The sequence below is a fragment of the Stenella coeruleoalba genome (genome assembly GCF_951394435.1).
Source record: "Stenella coeruleoalba genome assembly, chromosome: 8".
In the NCBI taxonomy this organism is placed as follows: domain Eukaryota; kingdom Metazoa; phylum Chordata; class Mammalia; order Artiodactyla; family Delphinidae; genus Stenella; species Stenella coeruleoalba.
The window spans coordinates 32,407,628-32,429,953 of record NC_137154.1 but is presented as its reverse complement, the minus strand read 5'-3'; the positions used below and the strand labels follow the sequence as shown (position 1 = coordinate 32,429,953).

The window sequence follows — 22,326 nt, the reverse complement described above, 5'->3', positions numbered from 1 at the left end:
CTTGATTATATATCTAATTACTAAATTGAACTATCTCCTTAATGGGACAATGAGTATGACTCAAATTTTCAGGTTGCTCCGAGGATATTCATAATTCAAATGTAAGCTTGAAAATTGTTATGACCAAAATGATGGACATAGTGGTTCTCAGGCTTCTGCTTCTGCTTCAACATGTAGTTGGACCATCAAAAATTGTTAGGTTTAGGTTTTGTTACCTTTTGAGGAAATGGTAATACAAGGACACCTACACAAGCCAGAAAAGACAAGGTGTTAATATGTATTGTAAAGCTTTACAGGCGCACAACAAGTATAATGTACAGAAAGTGAACAAGACTATTACATGTCAAATCCAGGATAGTGGTTACCTCTGGGGGGAGGGGAGGGAGAAAAATTAGGTGGGGCTTTAATAGTACTATAACATTTTGTTTACAAGGTCTGAAGAAAATTGGACAAAGCATTTATATATATTTATCCTTAGGGTGGGCCCAGAAGCATTTTACATAGTATTACTCTTGTTCTTTTGTTTATGTTTGAAAGGTTTCAGAACTATTTTTTTAATGTGTATATATATGGTAAAAATTAACTTTACTCCTAAATTTGATTTCTACTGACTTAATCTATCTCTAGAGATAACCCACATTGCCAGTCTCTTTTGCATCATTCCAGGAATCCTCTAAGACTATGTTATTCAATATATAACCACCAGATACATGAGGCTTTTGAGCATTACAAAATGGCTAGTCCAAATTGAGATATGCTGTACGTGTAAAACACACAGTGGATTCTAAAGATAGATTGCAAAAAAAAAGTCAATTTATCATTATTAATCCATTACATGTCAAATGATACTATTTTGAATATATTGAATTAAATAAAATATATCAGTAAAATTAATTTTACCTGTTCCTTTTACTTTTTAAAAAGATGTTACCGGCAGAAAATTGAAAATTGGAGAAATTAAATGTTTCATCTGTCATACATTCACATAAATAGTGAACCCTCAGTGACCATAGAGTCTCATATTTTAGCTACTGTGCTATACTGACCTTTTTCAAAGCAGTCAGGCAGATAAAGATGCAATGTTTATACAGATACAGTTTGAATAACTGGCCTAAGGGTACAGATTCTGACAATATCATATTCAGCAGGAAACATCATGGTTTCTCTGGTACAGTTATAACGTTCCATGCTTTTGAGGTCAGGAGCATCACTATGCAATTGCTCTCAATCCTGGCCTTATATAAAAATTACATGGAGCATGTTTTAAGAAAAGAGATTCCTAGGCCCAACCCTAGAATTTAGCTTTGTTTAAGAACCACATTTTTAAAAATTGAAGTTTAGACAAGTAAGCGAATCACAGTCATAACGTGCATTTCTCAATTAAAAAATTTTTTTTAAACCTTTTAATTATGGAGAATTTCAAACTTACACAAAAGTGGAAGGAGTAGTGTAATAAATCCCCATGAATCCATCAATTAGATTCAAGAATTAACAACACATGACCAATCTCATCTCAAGCATATCATTCTCTTGTCCCCTCTTCATTTTTTTTTATACAGTGGGTCCTTGTTGGTTATTTATTTTACATATAGCAGTGTGCACAGTCAATCCCAAACTTCCTAACTATCCCTGCCCCCCCAGATGAACTTATTTACAAAACAGAAACAGACTAAATTAAAAAAAAATAATAATCTTTTATTACATAAGAAAAAGTTATGTGATATAACTAGTTGATATATTTATGAATTTGGCAATAAAAATGTGGATAATGAAAATTTTAACCCTTTGTTCTTTTTCAGTATTTGTTGACAAAGAGATAATTTTATTATACTTCAAAAATTGTGAAAATAAATTTATAAAAGCTATAGAAATGAATTTGAAATATGCCTACATGATATTCTATTTATTTTCAGATTGCTTTTTTAAAGACTGAAATGGAGAGAAAGAACAAAATGATCCGAGATCTCCAAAATGAGGTAAGACATATTTCAGGAAAATTTCTTACAAGTCAAAGAATATACAGAAACAAACATATTGATTTGCCATAAGCTCTGGGGTATGATCACATGCAAATATGTCCTTTAGTTAAGTACTAATGGAGAGGAACTATAAGGTTAAAACTTGAGTATATAATCCCTACTGTAACATATATTTGGTAACGTTATTAGTTCATACATCTCCAGGTCATTTTCCCTTCTAATTATATTTTGCTTGGGCAATGTTAAAAATTTATTTTTATTTTATAAATGTATTTGTCTACCAAATGACATCACAGGCACTGAAGAAGAGAGCTAGTTAGAAATGGACCTTATGTTAGGAAAAGTCAATCTAGAATGAAAAATTTATGTGAGGTAATCTTAGAGTGATGTAGATTTGAAATAAATAAGCTGTAACCGCTTTGCTTACAGCCTTTAAAATGTAAGGATCCTATAAAATGCTGTATGATTTTTCCTCCTTTTGACTTTTTGTCTACCCTGTTACATAACTACTTTATTTTCTAAAATTTCTCCATCACATTTGTATTTCCACCTTTTTATTTCTTTTTTTTTCCTTGAATGAAATTAGTTATTTAGAACTTTTAAACCATGATTAATTAAAGATACATCTTCTTTTATCAATCCCACTAAGGTGGATTTTAAATCCCAAATCAACTGCTTTAGCCATTTCTAGTCTCCTTTATTCCCCTTCCTTCCTCCCTCCCTCCCTCCCTCCCTTCTTTCCTTCAATTTTTTGAGACATTTCAAATACAGATGAGCTACATTATTCCTATATCATTTCCACCTTGATGCCCAGGTTAAAAAATAGACTATACAAATGCCTTGGTATCAAGATTCAGCATTTGTACTCTGATCATGACATTAAAATGGTTTATCAAATGTGCAAAATGATGTATAGAAAAAAGGAAAACAAGAAAAGTTTTAAGTGTCTTTCTTATGATTCTATTGTGTTTTCATTTCTTTCTAATGATTTTTTCTTCTGAGTCTTCTTAAGAAAGTCTAATGAGATGGACTTGATAATGTTTTCCCTGAGGCCTAAATCTTGGATTTACTGTTTATGGTGGAAAATGTCAGTAAACTAGAGTTACCGAAATACTGGTTGTACTAGATAATTTCTTGTTCTCTGGGGCTCAGAGAGGGCCCGATTACTCAAGTCTAAAACTTTCCATGGATCATTTAAGACAAAGGGAATGTTTAAAACAATGGTAAAGCCAGTATTAAAATAGGAAAGAAAGTACATTTAGACGTGTACACACACATCCATGCACACACACACACACACACACACAACAACAGCATGAACCCCGTTGTATAAGAATGAGAGGATTATGGGCTAATTTATATCTCTGTGTATGTATTATCAGTTAACTTTTCATCTTACATAATTTTTTAAAAATCTAGAATTTAAGGAGGAAGCTCTTTTAAAACCAAACTATAAATTATTCATATCAGGCACCTATGAGGATTAATAAAATATTTTATTTCCTTCCATGGTTTAATATTAATTTTCTAAGTGTATAGGCTAGAATAATTAAAAAAGCAATACAACTCTTCAGAATGGCTGCCAAATGTAAGCTTTGTAATTAAATTTGCTACTATTTACTTTCATCATATTGAAAATCTGCAAGATGATACTTGATAACCAGAAAAGTCTTTGACTTCTCTAACAAAACCTAATGGTGAACATATATTATCAACTGAATGCTTTTAATTTGACTCCTTTTTATTAATTCATTGAAATTTTAGATTTGTTATTTTGACAAATAATCAGTATGTAGAGGTTAAACAAAATACTTGGCCCATACTCTGCACAGTAAAAATATATGGACACTACCTGAAAGATTTTTGTTCAGGAGTAATAAAATAAAAAGGCAAATTGACTAAACAAAATACAGAGAGGTGAGGGAGATCATACAGGTATAAAGAGATTTCTGGGAGAAGATCAAAATCTCCTGAATGACTTCTGAGTGAGGATATTGGGGAAGTCCCAATTTAAGAAGGGACTTTGGAAAAGTTATTAAAGAATGATCGGTACTTTTTTCATATGTGAAGGTAAATATCTTAAAAGGCACTTTTATGTTAGAAGCTAGGCATTTAGTTTTTAAGATTTACCTCATCCCTTGGAGGGGGAAAATATTTAGATTTTATTTTTAGGCAAATGCTGTGTAGGGCAGAAAGCATTTTGATTTTTCCATCCAGGCAGTCATATCTGGAATGGAATACATGGGACCCCGTGATTCAAAGACTGTGTTCATAACTGGGAAAGAACATTGGAGAATATTTGGAGAATATGGATAGCAAAGTGAGAATGCAAGAGAAAAAGAAATAGGAAATTTTTTTTTTTTAAACCAAGAAAGTTAAGAGTGAGACTGAAAAGAGTATAGCTATGAGTTAATCACAGTATTTCAAGCTCCTTTATTTTACCTGTCTCTATGGGTATCTATGTCTTCACATGGACATCACATTTAACCTGTGTCTGGGATTGCTTTTACTCACAGAAGCTTTATTGAGATTTAGGGGGTCTCCAAATTTCAGGTCTAGGCCTTCTGCTTTTCTGCTTATATTCTCTTTCATGGAACACGCAAGCCAAATCTATTCTGCCACAGTGTGTATTTCTTTGTACCAAATCACCTTATTAGCAATTAATAAATGATGGAATGATGTCAGTAAAGTTTGAAAAATTGTGTTGGTTTATATGTAATTTTTCCCAACATGTTGAGGTTTGAAGCAATCAGGGGAAAGCCTTGTCAAATTTTAGAGAAAATTTTTATCATACAAAGACAAAAGAAAATATGCAAAAGGACCTCCCTTTAGTACATGTAGTTGTGTTTTAGTGCCTTCAAAACATTTTAAAAAATGTTTCTACTGCACCAAGATATCTGACTAAACTGTGAATATAGAAGACTCTAAGGCATTCCCCAGTATTAAAATAAGAGATTAGTGAAAAAATATGTATCAGAAATTAATTCTGATAATCTACTTTATTAGAAGTCAATTCCCTGTAGGGTCTACATCTCAAAAGAGAGAACAGTAAATTCTAAGTGTAAGATTGTGCAAAGGATTGAGTATGATTTGGGGGATAAATGCTAGAAAATATTAAACTGTGGTTGTATTTTTATTACTATTGTCATTATTTTGTTAATATTATGATCACAAAATTACACAGTAAGTGGTCTTCCTCAATCACAATTTTCTCATACATCCTGTATTTTTAGAGTACACATTTGCAGAATATGAGATTTCTCACAGTGCAAAAATTGATTTATAGTAGCTATCTCACCATTTTTTTTAGTAACTTCTTAATCTGTCTCTAATTCTGATGTCTCTTATGTAATCCGTTTTATGCATTCAATTACTTATTTTGCATTTTGTATTTGGATATTGTATGGTTTCAACAAATGTAAAAAGTTGTACCAGAAAGCAAAACAAAGAAACAAAAACACTTAGCCTTTCTTCTCTAACTTCCATAACTGCATCATCATGTGATATAGACAATCCTATTGACTCCAAAGCTTAGAATTCTCTTTGACTTTGCACTTTTAAAACACCCTCTCTCTATTGTCATTTCTAATTTTCTTTAATTTTATCCACCGTTTCCCCTAGGATAAAATAAGTTTCTCTATAGTGGTTCCAGATATAAGAAAGAGATAAGTAGGGTAATACATAGGTATTGAAATATTAGATAAATTAGGCATTGAGACAAGCATCTCTGATTAGTTTGAAACTCCTTAATGAAATGTGAGAGTTTGATAATGTTCAGGACTTTTCAAAGGAGTACATAGCTACAAATATTTGAATTAGATTAGTATTAAAACATAGTCTATATTAAATTAGTGAGTACATAGAGATAACAAAGGGAAGGGGAGAAAAGTGAAAGGAAGAGAGAGAGGGAAAAAGAAAGGAAAGAAGGAAGTAAAGAAAGAAGGGAAGGAAGGAAAGAAAGAAGGAAATAAAGGAAGGAAGGGAGGGAAGGAGGAAGACAGGCAAGTCGGGGAAGTACCCCCACCCCAAATCTCTTCTGTGATGGTTTGTTTTAGTATAGATTCTTATGATTGATTATTTTCCCGAGACTCATTCAAGATAGTTCGAGGTAAGGAAAAAATAAGAAATCACATTTCTAAAATGGTAATAATAAAGTCAGGAACCATAAAAGTGTGCCTTACTTTGCCAGTGATAGAAATCAGAAATTTGTCAGAACTACTCTCCACAGCAGGTTTTCCCTCTCACTATTTCACGGCTCCATTTTCCTTTCTTTCTATTCTCTCAGTTACTTGGCTCATCTATTTTTCGCATGGCTCGTATAGTTTAACCCAACTTTGAAATACTAATCTGCCTTCTCTATCTCCTACTAATAAGCAATTTAATCTTCTTTAATGTTTTGTTTTATTGCTGTTGTTATAAGTGCCTGGGGGGAAAGTCTTGCTACAGGTCAAGCCACTGGCCAATCTGTGGGTTTCCAAAGGGTTCCAAATAATCATTGACACATATCCAGGTATATGAGGAATAAAACATGGATTTTTAGGGGCAATGTGCCAGTTGTGACAAAAAGCAACCTCTGATAAGAAGAAAATGACTTATTAAGCCATTTAGAGGACTCAACAAAATGTTAGGAGAGGTGCATATGCATTTTGTAGGCTGAGCTTAGGAACAACTCCACAAACAAACCCCAGAGCTGTTTGTCTCAAGGCAGGGCTACCTCTGCCAAGATCAGGAAGCTGCCAGCCACCTTTATGTTCCCATCACAGGGAGCTCCGGTATCACATAGCCATATCCCTTGTGCATCAGACCATGGATAACATCTAGCCTGTTTTCCCATGTAAGTAATTGCTGTATCTGCATTTTGAAGGGATCATATCTGATTAGCAAAGTCTAAGTCATGTCTGCCCTAGAACTGCAATGCACTTTAGAAACAGAGAGGATTTGTTTTATTTCTAATTTGTTTGCTTTCATTTTTCCTTGGGAATACGGGTTTAACACTATGAAAAACTTTCACATCGTGGAAACAATGTTCCAAAATTTGGTAGCTAGTGTATTAACAACTTTTCTTTAAAAAAAAAAAAAAAAGGGTTAGAGTGTGGTAACCAGCTTTAGTATATGTTGTGTCATCACTGAAGGGTTCTGAGTGGTTGAGAGACATGCTCTAACACTGATAGAGTATCCAGTTGTGCATGTGTGTATATTACAATATGTTGTGTGTATACATGGCCTCTTGCCTATCCTTTAACATGTGATTTTAGCTTTGCTTTTGTATGAACTATTTCCTCAACTAGGTGCTGACTCTTCAAAGTTAGAATCCTACCTTTACTAAAATATTATAATTCAGATTTTTTTACACACACAAAAAAACCACAGGGCCGGGACTCTGTGTACAGTGAAGATAAATGAAAACCATATTTAAGTCCGTTCTTAGCACCAGTGACTTCAATAAATTAAATAAACATTGGACACCGTGTCCAAATTTGGAGATTGAAGCTGGTTTCCCTAATTTGCTATTCTCTACAACAGGGATAGTTAGAGACCCAGCAAGATATCAGAGAATCTCTGACCATCTGGAAATTATTAAGATGACAGAAAAAAAAAAAAAATATAGATGCATATGTGTATTTTTCAAAGGTGAGGATGTAGATTTTCAGGGAGAGTCCATGACTGAAACAAAAAAATAATAAAGTCAGTAACCTCTGATCTAGATAAAATTCTAGTAAGTTTTAAGAAAACCCATTTTCGTTCAATTCTTGTGGCTGTAAGTCTCTGTAAAATAAATTATTCCATCTTCTTGCCTCAATAAGGACACTCAAGTGAAGATGATGGGATATTTCATAATGTGACAGAGTGCTCCAGGGCCATCATTCTGAAATGGTGCCTGCAGATGAACCTTTGTGAGAGTTTGAGTTGAATATGTACTGAGTCCAGGACATGCTTGAGATGTTTTCAGATAATTCCATCACAACTTTCTTACTTTATTCCTTCTGGTTTACCTTTTAAAATGATGATTTCTGAGAAATTTTGGCCAACTGGTTATTTTGGTTAATTGTGTATCCATTATCTAAAGTTTATTATAACCCATTTGTACTAGGTCCTAGGGCTACTCTAATAAAGTAACACAAGCTGGGTGGCTTAAAACGGTAAGAGTGTACTCTCTCACCATGCTGAAGGACAGAAGTCTAAAATCAAAGAAATGTCACAGGACCATGCTCCCTCTGAAGGTTCTAGAGAATAATCGTGCTTTGCCTCTTCCTACTTTCTAGTGCCTCCTGGCAATCCTTGACATTCTTTGGCTTGTCAAGACTCTCTGCTTTGTCTTCCTATGGCCTTCTTTATGTATCTCTTTGTTTCCTACTCTTCTTTATGGGCACCTCTTATGGGATTTAGGACCCACCCTAATCCAGTATAACCTGATTTTAGCTTAATTACATGTGCAAAAAACACTTTTTATTAATAGGGGCACAACTTAAGCTTCCAGGTAGATGTGAATTTTAGGGTGATACTATTCAAATGCCATTTTGTATATTCCAGGTAAACAGCTTAGGCAATTTTTTTTTTTTTAAACAGGCAAAGAGAGAACATTTTATTAGGTATAAGTCTTAGCCAATGTTTCAATGGGGAAAGAGGAAAGACTTTTATTAGATATAAATCTGTCTGTGGAAGTACTTTAATACTGCTTATTTAGATGCATATATAAGGTTTGTTTATGTATTCATTTGTATTAAACATATAACTTAATTCCCAAAATTATCTCAACATTTTGCTAGTTCCTGAGATATATAAATATTATAAATTTCAATGAACACAAAACAATCTCTGATCATAAAGGGTGTAAGGAGCAGAATTTAATATTGTATAACAAGTAACATATTTTGCCATATAATATGTTATGATACAATAATAATCACACAATTTGCGCAAAATATCTACAATAAAAACAGGTTGAAATAAGCATTTTACAATAACATATTGTAAAGGGGCCGATGAAGGCAATAACCTACTCAGGCCACTGAATGTGTCATTGATGGGGTGGGTTTTGAAAGGAGTGAAGTGATTAGAACTTATGGCTATTTATTCATAATCAAGAAAGCAAACATTAAAAAAAGTGAATACTTCAAAAGTTTCCTTGTAGGTGAAAAAAGACTGTTAGATGTTTATTGCTGTGAAGAAAGTAGTTAATTTTGATGCGTATAGCTGAATCCAATTTCAGGCCAGTTGACTTGCAAAGAGTAAGGAATGCTGTAAGTATGTGTTACAAAAATGGGTTGGAACAGCCAAACAGATTGACACAGCCAAAGAGTAATAAACAGAAAACTAAATTTGAAAATTACCGCTGTCAGATACAATTACATCAGTAAACTTTCTAGTTTGCAAGGACATAGAATTTTTACTCAGTGTTTCTGAAGTAAACCAGGACTGCTGTCTTATGGGAGATTATGGTCTACCAAAAATCTCATTTTATTTACTGTTACAGTCAATTAATTCCACCAAGTTTTAATTTCCTAATTGAGAATGTTGGATAGATGCTGACATTGTACACAATTTTAGGAATAGTTTTCAGTTGAAATTGTGTGTTTAGCCCCTGGCTGCATCTGGATCACTATTTCTGTTCTGTGATAGAGGAATGTCTAGTATTCTCTGTCATGCTTCAGGTAAAGGGGAAAGTTTGATTTCTTAATTTTGTGTCTTCTATAAACATTATTTTATAAGTTTTAAGCACCTCAGAATATGGTTGATTTAATAAATGAGAAAACAATGTGTGAGAGACATTTAGCACATGTTTAGACAGTTAGCTTGTAACAAATGGAAACTATTATCATCATCATAGTTATTATTGTCATTGGGTTCTGAGGTAAAATTTGTTCATCAATAAGCAATACTATGGAAAACTATTTGCTTAAACAAACAAACAAATACAGTAAAACTCCATATTTCATTTAAATTCATTTAAATATAAGTACCAAGGTAAGACAGGACTCTCTGTAACTACTGAACAGTCTCATTCCATCTCTCATAGTGTCTCTCTCCACATGGCAGACAAGAAGTCCAAGAACTGTCTGATTAATATTCTACCCGCTTAGAAATAATAGCCAAGTGAGACCATTTTTTCAGATTACATGAGCAGAAAAATCCCAGGAAAGAGCCTATATTGTTTGGATGCCTGAGTTAATCATCATGGACAGGGGAGTAGAGCATTTTGGCCAAGTCTGAGTCACATTTCTATCCTTTTGTTAGATGGGAGCAACCCGACTCAAAACTTGGATGAATTTGCTACAGGAAAGAAAGGTTCATTGCAAAAGATTCCCTAGATATTGGACCAATAACATAAAATGTATAAAGAAAACCATCAAACACTTCTATTACTCCCTCTTAGCCTCACCCATTTTCTAACCCTCAGATCAGAGCAGTAAGTAATACTTTAATCATTTCAAGTCCCAAGTCATGCATGATGTATTTGCATCACCATATCTTTGTTAGTAATGCTCCCTTGCATATAATTTCACCCTCATTCCAAACATATTAAGGATCTTTACTTCTCTCATTTTATATTTATTGTTACATTCAAATTCTTAGTAAAAATGACCTAGGGAGGGCTTCCCTGGTGGCGCAGCAGTTGAGAGTCTGCCTGCCAATGCAGGGGACATGGGTTCGTGCCCCGGTCCGGGAAGATCCCACGCGCCGCGGAGCGGCTGGGCCCGTGAGCCATGGCCCTGAGCCTGCGCGTCCAGAGCCTGTGCTCTGCAACAGGAGAGGCCACAACAGTGAGAGGCCTGCGTACCGGAAAAAAAAAAAAAAAAAGACCTAGGGAAGCTTTAGTCATATAGCATTAGGTAAATGATCTTCTCTGTTTGTAATAGCTTTGTACATTAATTGCCAAAACCTTGAAGCAACCTTCTTTCAGTAGGTTAATAGATAAATAAACTGTGATAATCCAGACAATGGAATATTATTCAACACTAAAAGGAAATGAGCTATCAAGCCACGAAAAGACGTAGAGGAAACTTAAGTGTGTATCACTAAATTAAAGAAACCAATTTGAAATGTCTACATGCTGTGTGACTCCAGCTGTATGACATTCTGGAAAAGACAAAACTATGGAGACAATAAAAAGGCAAGTGGTTTTGGGGGACTTCACTGGCGGTTCAGCAGTTAAGACTCCACACCCACAATGTAGGGGGCACAAGTTTGATCCCTGTTTGGGGAACTAAGATCCCGCATGTTGCATGCACGGCCAAAAAAAAAAAAAGATAAGTGGTTGTCAAAGGATAGAAGAGAGGGATAGATAAGTAGACAGAACAAAGGAAAATTTTACGCATATGAAACTACTCTGTGTGCTACTATAATTGTGATACATGTCATTATACATTTGTCCAAACTATTAGAATGTACAACACCAAGAGTGAACCTTGTAACAAATGTACCACTCTAGTGGGGGACTTATAATGGTAGAAGCTATGGCTGAGTTGGGGTAGGTGGAATATGGGAAATCTATGTACTTTCCTCTCAGCTTTGCTATTTAACTGCTCTAAAAATGAAGTCTATTAAAAATAACACACAAACATACAACATGTAGTTCACCCTATTAACAAAATTTTAAGTGTACAGAGTATTATTTACCATATACGTATTTGTTTTTTAAAGATATAAGAACAGAAAAGTTATATTTACTTTTTAAATTATTTTGTTTATTTATTTATATTTATTTATTATTGTATCCTTTCTGGAAAATAGTAAGAACTTGATAAATATTTGTTGAGTGAATAATAAATATTGCTTCAACAGGTTATATTTATGTAATTTGTATGGGATAGGCCACTGTCCATAATTCATAGTAATGAGTCCCCAAACTTACGAGAGATATTCCTTAAACCAACTTGAAATGACTTTGAAAGTCCTAGAGAATCAGAAAACCTCATATTGTTTAGAAGCTGCTAAAGCTTGCTATCCCAAGTTTTTTCATATGGAGCTGGAAGGCAGGGTATTGTACTTTTGGTTCCCTCACGTGCTGCAATGAAAGAATAAAAGCATGAAAGAAGAAAACCACAAAAACAAAAAGAAAAAGAAAAAGAAAGGGAAGAAGGAAAGAAGTGAGAGAGGAAGAAAGCATGAGAAAAGTAACTTGACTTGGGCTGATTATTGAGAGAGTGGAGTTTTTACCAGCATCTGGTGATTTTGTCACCTTGGAGAAGTCACTACTTCTATGTGTGTCATTGGTAAAATAAGGGTTTTACATGAAATGATCCCCTTGATTCCTTAAACTCCAAAGTTTATAAATTCTTAATCTGTAGAAACAGTAACTCATAAGCTGTGAGTTAATATCTAAGTGCTATACTCAGGATAAATTCCAAGAAGATGGTCATTAGTATTTCAAACAAATCCCTAAATAGCTGTAAATTGTGTTTGGATTTACTTAGAGCTTTTTATTCTAGGAGTGTTTAAAAATATTGACCACCAAAGTAAGCAGTTCTCTAGTACATGTCATAAATAAATGTAAAATGCATAGTTATCAGACCATCAAGCAAGATTTTTTTTAAAAATGTTTTCATCATTTAACCTATATTTTTAGTGGTAAAATGTAACTTTAAAGAAAGTTGGTTTAGAAAATCATTATTTTAAGGTTTATTTCTAGTGAGTGTACAAGTTCACAGAATGTTGGAAATATTTTAAGACAATTACTTAGGCAATTATAAACTATTTTTCCCCTCAGAGGTGTAGAAAAGACCAGTGCTTAGGACAAAAATAGGTGTCACAGTACTAAAAAAGTTAGTGGTACTAAAACACACCAGCTTCAAATCATATCTTTGACACTTACTATCTGTGATACTTAGATGTTATCATCATATAAGTAGAAATGCTCACATCCACTCCCACAGTTGTTATGATGGTCCAAGGAGATAATAGTTATGAGAACAGCTGTAATTGTGTGCTTCCTTGTTCTTCCTAATAAATGTTATCTCTTAATATATGGCTTTCACAAATTAAACATTACTCATGGTATATTTTTTAATGAGTTATTACATGGAAAATACACAAAGTAGGCTGAAAAATGGCCCAAAGATAGCAGGTCCCAGTTCCTGGAACCTGTACCTATTTTACCTTATGATGAAAAAGTCTTTGCATATGTGATTGAGAATTTTGAGATACTGAAATTATCCTGAATTATCCTCGTGGACCCTAAATGCAATCACAGTTGCCCTTATTTGACACACACCGAGAGGAGGAGGCAGTACAAAGACAGAGCAGGGAGATATTTGAATATGCTGGCCTTGAAGATGGGAAAGATGCAGCCACAAGCCAATGGTTGCCTACAGCCATGAGTTGACTGGAAGGGACAAGGAACAAGTTCTCTCCTACGGCCTCTGGAGGGAGCTCAGCCCTGCTGAAAGCAGGATGTCAGCCTGGTGACTTCTGGCTCCCAGAACTGATAGACAGTGAATTTCTCGTGTTTTAAGTCACCCAATTTCTGGTAATTTCTTACAGTGGCCTCAGAAAGCTAAGACGGTAGGGATTGGATGAGGCAAGTTTCCAGGTTATTATTAGCAATCATTTCTTAAGTGTATCATATGATGGCAGATTCCATTTTCTCCTATTAATTTTGAAACTGAACTGAAGCTCTAGCAAGAATTCCATTCACCCACATGATCCATTTTATAGGTGATGGTTAAATAGTCATCTGTTTTATCTTAAACCATTATTTATTACACACTTTGGTTCTGGGCACCGTACTCAGCAGGGAGGAAATAAAATCAGTAAGATTTTCCAAGCCTTGATTTTTCCAAATTTTAGTCTTGTATGGGAAAGATTTCTCAAAACACAATAAAATGATGTAATAGTAATAAAACCTGTACAGTCATACCTTGGAGTTACTGCATGTTCTGTTCCAGAACACTGCAATAAAGTGAATTTCACAATAGGGTCACATGAAATTTTTGGTTTCCCAGTGTATATAAAAGTTATATCTATTAACTGTGCAATAGACTTACAGCTAAAAAAGAACAATGTACACACCTTAATTTTAAAATGCTGTATTGCTAAAAAGTGCTAAAAACATCATCTGAGCCTTCAGCGGGGTATAATCTTTTTTGCTGGTGGAGGGTCTTGCCTCGATGTTGATGGCTGCTGACTGATAGTGGTGATGGTTGTTGAAGGCTGAAGTGGCTGTGGCAGTTTCTTAAAATAAGACCACAATGATGTTTACCACATTGATTGACTCTTCCTTTCATGAACGACTTCTCTGTAAATGCAATGCTGTCTGATAGCATTTTACCCAGAGTAGACCTTTTTTCAAAATTAGAGTCAGTCCCCTCAAAGCCTGCTGCTGATTTATCAGTGATGTTTATGTAATACTCTAAATCCTTTGTTGTCATTTCATAGCATATTCATCAGGAGTAGATTCCATCTCAAGAAACCACTTTCTTTGTCATCCATGAGAAGCAACTCTTCATGCATTAAAGTTTATCATGAGATTGTAGCAGTGCAATCATACCTTCATGCTTCACTTCTAATTATAGTTCTCCTAGCTATTCCACCACATCTGCAGTTACTTCTTCCACTGAAGACTTGAACTGCTCAAAGTCATTCATGAGGATTGGAATCAGCTTCTTCCAAAGTCCTGTTAATGTTGATATTTTGAGCTTTTCCTGTGAATCACAAATGTTCTTAATAGCATCTAGAATGCTGAATTCTTTCCAGAAGATTTCCAATTGACTTTGCCATGATCCTTCACAGCTCCCTCCCAGAGGGGCTGTCCCTATTCTTTTGTCTCTGTTTTTTCTTTTGCCCTACCCAGTTACATGGGGAGTTTCTTGCCTTTTGGGAGGTCTGAGGTCTTCTGCCAGCCTTCAGTAGGTGTTCTGTAGGGGTTGTTCCACATGTAGATGTATTTCTGATGTATATGTGGGGAGGAAGGTGATCTCCACGTCTTACTCTTCCGCCATCTTGAAGGTCTCTCTCAACTGTGTTAAATATTCTTGACATGTTAATTTAACTGACTGTTACAACAATTTTGTGGAATACATGTCATTATTATTATAATGATGAATATTATTATTTAATAAATGAGGCTTAGCATGTGGTCCAGGGTAACACAGCTAATGAAAGAGATGTTCTGGGACGAGTCTATATTGTTTCACAAAGGAGAAAGAAAAAATGCTACTTTGGATGTTTGTATATCCCATACTAGACTATTATTACCTGAATCCTGGGATATACACACAATTTTCTTAACTCTATTATTTTTTAAATGTAAGAAAGGGTGTGATCTAATGAAAAGAGCCTAGGAAGAATACCTAGTTCTGCCATTTAATAACTGTTCCAAGTTTGGAAAATGACTTAACTTCTCTGAGCCTGTTTACTCACTTACAAAATGGGTTTAATAATATTTATTCCAAATTGTATTTGTAAGTGCTAAATTAAATAATGTATACAAGTGTCTAGCAATGTCTCAGTAAGTGACATTATAATAGGATGTATAAAAATCTTTTCCTACAAGTATTCAAGGTGAATTGGAAGGATTTATGAGGAACGAGTATCTCTTAATCACTGAATATTTGAAACTATCAAGAGGTTTGAGAAAAATAGTGAGATATTGAAGCAAACACAAGGCAGGTGCGAAAGAAGAGACAAGAAGCAGGGCAAGTATTGGCAAAGTGAGGAGGTCGTGGGTACACAGGCTATTCAGAGAAAGCCTAAATTTCTAGTTAGTCCCCCAAAGATAGGAAGGTTTTAGGAAGCACCTCCTGACTTCATACTCTTTCCTTTGTCAACATCTCTTGGTTTTGTTCTCAGAAAGAATTAGTTCAGCAAATATTTATTAAGTGACCCACATAGGCCAGGCACAGTGATAAAAGGGATTTGAGGCTTGTAGTCTGAAGATGTCAGAAAAAATCTCTGGATGTTATCTTAATCTTTGAAAATTAGAGCCAAAGTGGTCGTGGAGATTTTCTAGCTCACCATTTTCTAAACTGTGTGTCTTAGTCTGGATTTTTCCTGAAATGGACCCTGAGACAAAAATCCAAAACTAAGTATTTTAGAAAGAAACAGTGTCAGGGGATGGAGAAGTAAGACAAAGAAGGGAAGGTAGACAGTTATAAGTGATGGAATGTAATCATCCTAGAGAAAGTTTTGGAGGACATTGTAAAACTTCTCTTGGATATTGGCTGAGGCTAATTCCAGAGATTTCAATTCCATGATATTCATCTCTTGCAACATAAGCAAGAAAAGGGTGCCTTGGCAGAAAGCCCCCCAACAAAGAAATACAGGTAGTAGGATTCAGATGGTGGATTGATTTGCATGGAAAGACCTGGATGAGAAGATACAGATAGGCTGACATTATGATCTGTAAACATGAGTTACATTGATACTAATTTATAAAGAGTATTTAACGGTCAAAAATCTTTGAGAAAAAGCTGGTTACACTCCAAGACTTTTATTTTTCTATCATTTGTGTTTGTGTAGCTTCAGCATAGGAACATTCAATGGTATGCTGGAGCTGGCTCTTATCAGTTGATGAGAGCTGATTGTTAAATATTCAGGAATTTTTTGAGTCAGTTATTAAGCTGTTGGTAGCTTGAAATTGGGTACTGTGGAAATATTGACACCACAGAAATTGGCAAATGTCAGAAATCGGCCTTCATCACACCCAGATGTGTTTATCAGCACATCACCAAAATCACGCAGATTATCTCAAACTATTTAGACAATCAACACTTAAATTACTGGAACATTGTACGGGATCAGTGTACTGTGTGGAATTCACTGACCAAATCCAATTGCTGCTTTTTACAAATGAGGAATATGTTGATAGTGACTTGTTCATTAAAAACAAAATTTCCATTGTACATAAAAAGAGGTAAAGACATGTGGATCCAAATTATGTAGTCAGAAGATATTTATAACCCTGTTGACAATGTTCTTATGTTTTTTCTTTTTTTTAATCAATTTAAATTACCCTAGTAGTTTTTATTTCTTTAGCTTTGTTTCCTGAAACAAGACTTTGGAATATAGAAGAAGTTGCCCAAGACAAACTTTATCAAAAAGCCTTAGTCCTCTCCTCAGAAGGGTCTTCTGATAAGATAGGCTCCTTATACAGTCTTCTATGGAATCACATATGAGTTGTTTGAAGGCTAGGGGTTGGCTTAATAATAAAACAATAAAAAATTAACAGACATTTCATTGATAATTTTATTAAACATATTGTAGTGTAAACAGACTGACTTACTACCCTTCAAAGAGCATAGACCAAAAAGAGGAGAGAGGTGATCTGGATACTTCACACCAAGTCACTCCTTGGTTATAGCCCATTAAGATGTCCAGGTCGTTGACATTGACAGGAGATGATGGAGCCCAGTGGTTACAGGGTTTACCCTGAAAAATGGAGCTGAGGTCAGAAGAGAAATAAAAGCACTGTCATTAAATAGAATCCAAGTCACTCCTTACTTATTTTGAAGTGTGAGTTTGCAGGAAACTTATACTTTGCATTGTCAACTTTGTAGGTTAGTTGTGAAACAGAACTTCACATACAAGCAATAGAAATCAAAACAATAATGGATCTTTTGAATTCTCTTAGATTTTATAAAGCACTTTCACTTATGTGATCACCACCAATTGTAAATTAAAAAGTTAACCATGGAAACAGATGATACAGATACTATTGTCATGTCCTCAACCCAACTAGTTCAAATAATTTGGGGGAGGTTTAGACACTATAAATGCCAATAATGTTTAGTTCATGCCTTTGTGAAGGTCACTAACATGTTATCTTGTATTTATTTAAGCTTCTGACTAATTTGCAGTGTACTCAGTTCTAAAGGTTGGCAAATTCCAATACTCACATAACCTTTCCTGTAGATATTATCTGATAAAATAAGGCTTAGAAAATTTAATTCTTTCTCTGCCAATCTATAGAATGGAAGAAGCAGGTTTCAAACCCAACTTCTGACTCCAAAAGCCCAATGTCACATTCTCTAGTGTAGATAAGCCTTAGGATGTGGAGCTAAAAAAAATCTAATACATTGATTTAATTAAAGTTCTTATATAGAATTACTCTATAGTGCAGGAATAAACTTGTCTGCAATGTAAAATTTAACGTGTGTTTACTATGTAAGATGTCCTCTACCACTCAACAGGAATTTGAATATCTACAATCCTTAACCCGTGATATATTTAACAGCCATATGTAACAAATCTTGGGTATCAATTCTAAAATTAAGAAAAAGATTTTCTGTTTAAATTCCATATGTGTGTATTTCAATATAGAGTAATCAATTATATAAAATAACAGCTATAATATAGCCAACTACATATAAGAATATATACTTGTTCAGTTAGCATTCAGTGTCATGTTCTACATTTAAGGAGTCCCTCTATTTGACAAATATGCTGAGAAAGGTCTACACAAAAAGAAATAGTTTTACGCAGAATCCTCCTTCTTATTAAAAAACAGAAAAGCATCTCCACAATCAAGATTTGGAAAACATACATATAAGTTGAAAAATATAAGGGTGCAGAACCAGATCTGTATAGAAATTTCCATCAATAAAATTAAAGAAACAAAATGAACCCTGACGTACTGAGTTATAGAAATGACCACTGAACAAACTGCCAATGGGCTAGAGAACTAAAAGATGACTTTACTCATGATTTTCTTTATGAAGTTTTCCTAGAGATACTATTTAATTTAGAATTACTCTGGCTTAAAGTAGAGATGAGATATTGTTTTAGTGATTTATAGTCATTTCATTTTATTTTGGCAAACAGGTGAAATCAGTCCTTTCGGAAAGAGAAAATACAAGTCCTTAATCTATTACCTGGTCATTAGCAAGTTTTCGTATTAAGAAAGGATGGCATGGTTTAGATGGCAGAACAAAAGTTTGATATCAAAGAGAGCTGTATTTCCATGTGAGCTCTATCACTTATTAAATGTATGATTCTAAAGCTGTTTCAAATCATTTTTTGACAAAATGCAAAATAAAACCAAACAAATAAATGAGGGAATAAATTTTTAAAATGCATGTTGCCTTGGAAAATTTTATAAACCTCCAGCTATTCAAATGTGGAGTCAGAAGGGGATAATCTTAACTTGCAGAATTGCTAAGGAAGCAAACTAGCAACTGGTTGACATGTCACAGGTGATCAGTGAGTTGGTTTTCTTTTCCAGCTCTTCACTCTTTCGGCATCCCATTCCTGTTCCCATTTCAGCATCTCACCTGAACCTGCCACCTCACATTCCAAGGACACATTTTCTTCCCTCATCATTTCCCCTTAATTTGTGAATGTTTAAGTGTGTGGAAGAACTAGACTGCATAAGAATAGTACAGTCAATCCTTAAGGTAGATAGGGAATGAATAATAGAGGAGGAACATGTGAGAATTAGCATTCTTAAAATGAGGGGTTTAAATAACTTTTTTTTCTTTATTTTCCTCTGTGAGAAGGGACAAAATAGAAATTTTTAAACTTTCCTCATGTGTGTCTTTGTATATGTGTGTGTGTATGTGTGTGTTTGTCACTGTGAAGTAGTTGGATTTGCTCAGGCGACCACTATTTCAAAATGAATTATAAAAATATAATACAAGAGTGAAAATGAGAACTTGACTCACTATTTTAAGTATTAAGTGTTTCTTTTTACGTTCTTTACAGTGGGGAAAATAGCTATTAAATGCTGCAAAAGCACAGTGGAGTCCACACAAATTGTTTTCCCCACTAAAATACTGAGTGCCAGCATTTAAACTGCATATAACTGCAGAGGGACAGCTAGTTTACATGGGGTTGTGTTCTGGGTCATTGACAGTCCTATTTTTTTGTTAATTTATTTTTGCTTATTATGAAGTTACTGGTATCCATTTGGTTGTAGATCTCAGAATTGGGACCTATATTTGTAAACCTCAGGAAGTCAAAGGAGAAAATTAATTAGCACACATACATACATACACACACACAACACACGACACAGATAAATTTTATTTATAGATTTATCTAAATTTCTGTGCATTTTCCCTGAGTGGTAGTTAGCATATTAGTAAAGCCATATGAAATTGCCATTTTTGTAGGTTAAAAATAACTTAAAATTTCATATGATTCAACCAAAAAGATAAAATAGACACAGTTGTTTTAAGGATGTACCTCAAGATATGGGTCATTCTTTGTGTATGGAATTCCATAAAACCTGGTTAATATAATTTGAAAAATTTTAAGCCATTTCATTTAATTATAAAACTGGTGCTTCTTCATTTAGTTCAACAAATATTATTCCATGACTATCATGTGCCTGAATTACGAAACACTATTTAACAGAATAGCCAATATACTTGCTCTCATGAAGTCCGAACCCCATAAGTTTTGCTTCTTTGATTGAATGCTAATTAAGACACTAATCAACCTTTAATATCTAATAGACCTCTCAACTGTAGCACATCCACAACTCACTTCCTGATTCCTTTTAGGACAGACTTGTCATCTTCACAGTCTTAGCCAACTTAATCCTTTCTGTTATTTAACCGAAAATCATGGAGCCATCTTTGATGTTTCTCTTTTATGTGTACCCCCTAGTCTGTCATTCTGGAATCTTGTTGGGTCTACCTTTACAATATACTCAGTATGCAGCCTTTTATTCTTCCCTTGTATGGCATTCCACTGTGGCCCAAGCCACCATCATGTCCTTCTAGAATTAGGTAAGATCATCCATAGGGAGTGAGTGTAGATAAAATAGAGAAGGGATCCAAGAGGGTACTTCAAGTTTTTAAGGTCAGGCAATGCAGAGACTTGCCAAGGAAACCGAGAAGGAAGAGCTAGAGCCATGGGAAGAAATTCGAGCGAGCATGAGAACCTGAAAAACAACAGAAAACCAACCAAACAACGAAGAAAAAGGTGATTCAAGGAAAAGAAAGCTATCATTTGCCATTTTTCCCCAGGACTTATTAATTACTTCACTGGGAAAGTGGGCTACAGTGTTTTATCAGAGTTGCTTACCAGCCTATAATAAAGAGTATGACAGACCTGCCCTTATAACTTCATTTAGTGGTAGAAATTTGTAAAATATATTGTCATGTTATTTTATTGGGATGGATTGCAAGATGATGTTTGATGTAAAAAGGTGATGGTGTATTATATAGTGAACATTTCTCTCCACATTTCTGTGGATATTTCATTGATGTTGAATATCACCTTGAAATTCTTATGTATTGAGTCCACAGGTCAGTGGAAAAGCTTACAAATAATTAAGAAAAAAAAACCTGCCTGTCTTAAAAAAGCCATCTTCAATTTCTCTTCTGCTCCTGAGTTCATTGTTTACTAGTAACTAAAGACTCCAACAACTCAAGCCACATGAAATATCAATAACAATTTGCCAGTTGCTCTTACACATAATGAGCTGATTCCAGAGAGTGAGCTATTATTTTCCAGCTCCCCAGATGAGTCAACTAATCTCTCTTTACCCTTTAAAGATAGGGCTATGTTTTCCCATGGCACAGCTTACAGGGCTAATGTAGATATTGGTGAGATAACATCTGCAAAGCAATTTGAATGTCACACAAGGAAAGGTAAAATTAGATTCTTCCTGTGGGTTTGCATGGATTAGGGATGAAGGTAACTTTTTTCAGGTAGCAAAAGGGAACAAAATGATATATTTTTGCCTAACGAAAAGATTAAGGAATGGGGCATTCATTCTCAGAGAAAAATCTAGTGAATAGATGGTGCTTTCACTAGGCATATGCATATCTTAAAGATGCACATGAAATCCTGAATTGCAGTAAACGTAAACATCTGGATTTTGGAAAACAACTTTCATCCTTTTTGTTGTGGTTTGTAGTATACATTACACCATGCTACCTAGGAGTCTTTTCCTTCTTTTCTCTCCACAGTCAGTCCCTCTCCAAATCTTATCTACTCTTTCTCCTCGGCATTTTGCTAATCACCTATTGCCACATTGATGCTGTTTTATTTCAGACTAGTGTTTCATGTTGGCTAATGCTGTCATCTCCCATCTGATCTCCTGGCCTACAGTCTTGTATTTCTTTACTGCATCCTCAGTATGCATGGCATACACAGTCCTCCTTGCCTGGTCGCTGTTTTCTTTATCCCAGTCCTATGCCTGTCACTCCAGAAATAGAGCTTTTGCTCCACACATGCTGAATTACTCAGTGCTGTTTTGCATGTCTGGCTTTTGAATGGTTATCATCTGAGACACCTCTTCTTCCTTCTACAGGTGGGACAGCAAAGTATAGTAGACAGGAGCAAAGGTTTGGGCTTGTGTTCAAATCCAGCTTCCCACTACATGACTTTGGCAAAGTTCTGAACTTTTCTATGGCTTTACAGTTTGTCACCTATAAAGTTGAGACAATAATAGCACCCA

General features: G+C 34.7%; 1 protein-coding gene across 5 annotated transcripts in view; it reads left to right on the top strand.

The window, feature by feature from the left end:
* Positions 1-22,326, top strand: part of LUZP2 (leucine zipper protein 2) — a 512,515-nt gene that overhangs the window by 306,354 nt on the left and 183,835 nt on the right. For all 5 annotated transcript variants that reach the window (XM_079930100.1, XM_079930101.1, XM_079930103.1 and 2 more), the window contains one exon: positions 1,914-1,976. In XM_079930100.1, the coding sequence (XP_079786226.1) occupies positions 1,914-1,976 (63 nt within the window). The remainder of the gene's footprint in view (positions 1-1,913; positions 1,977-22,326) is intronic.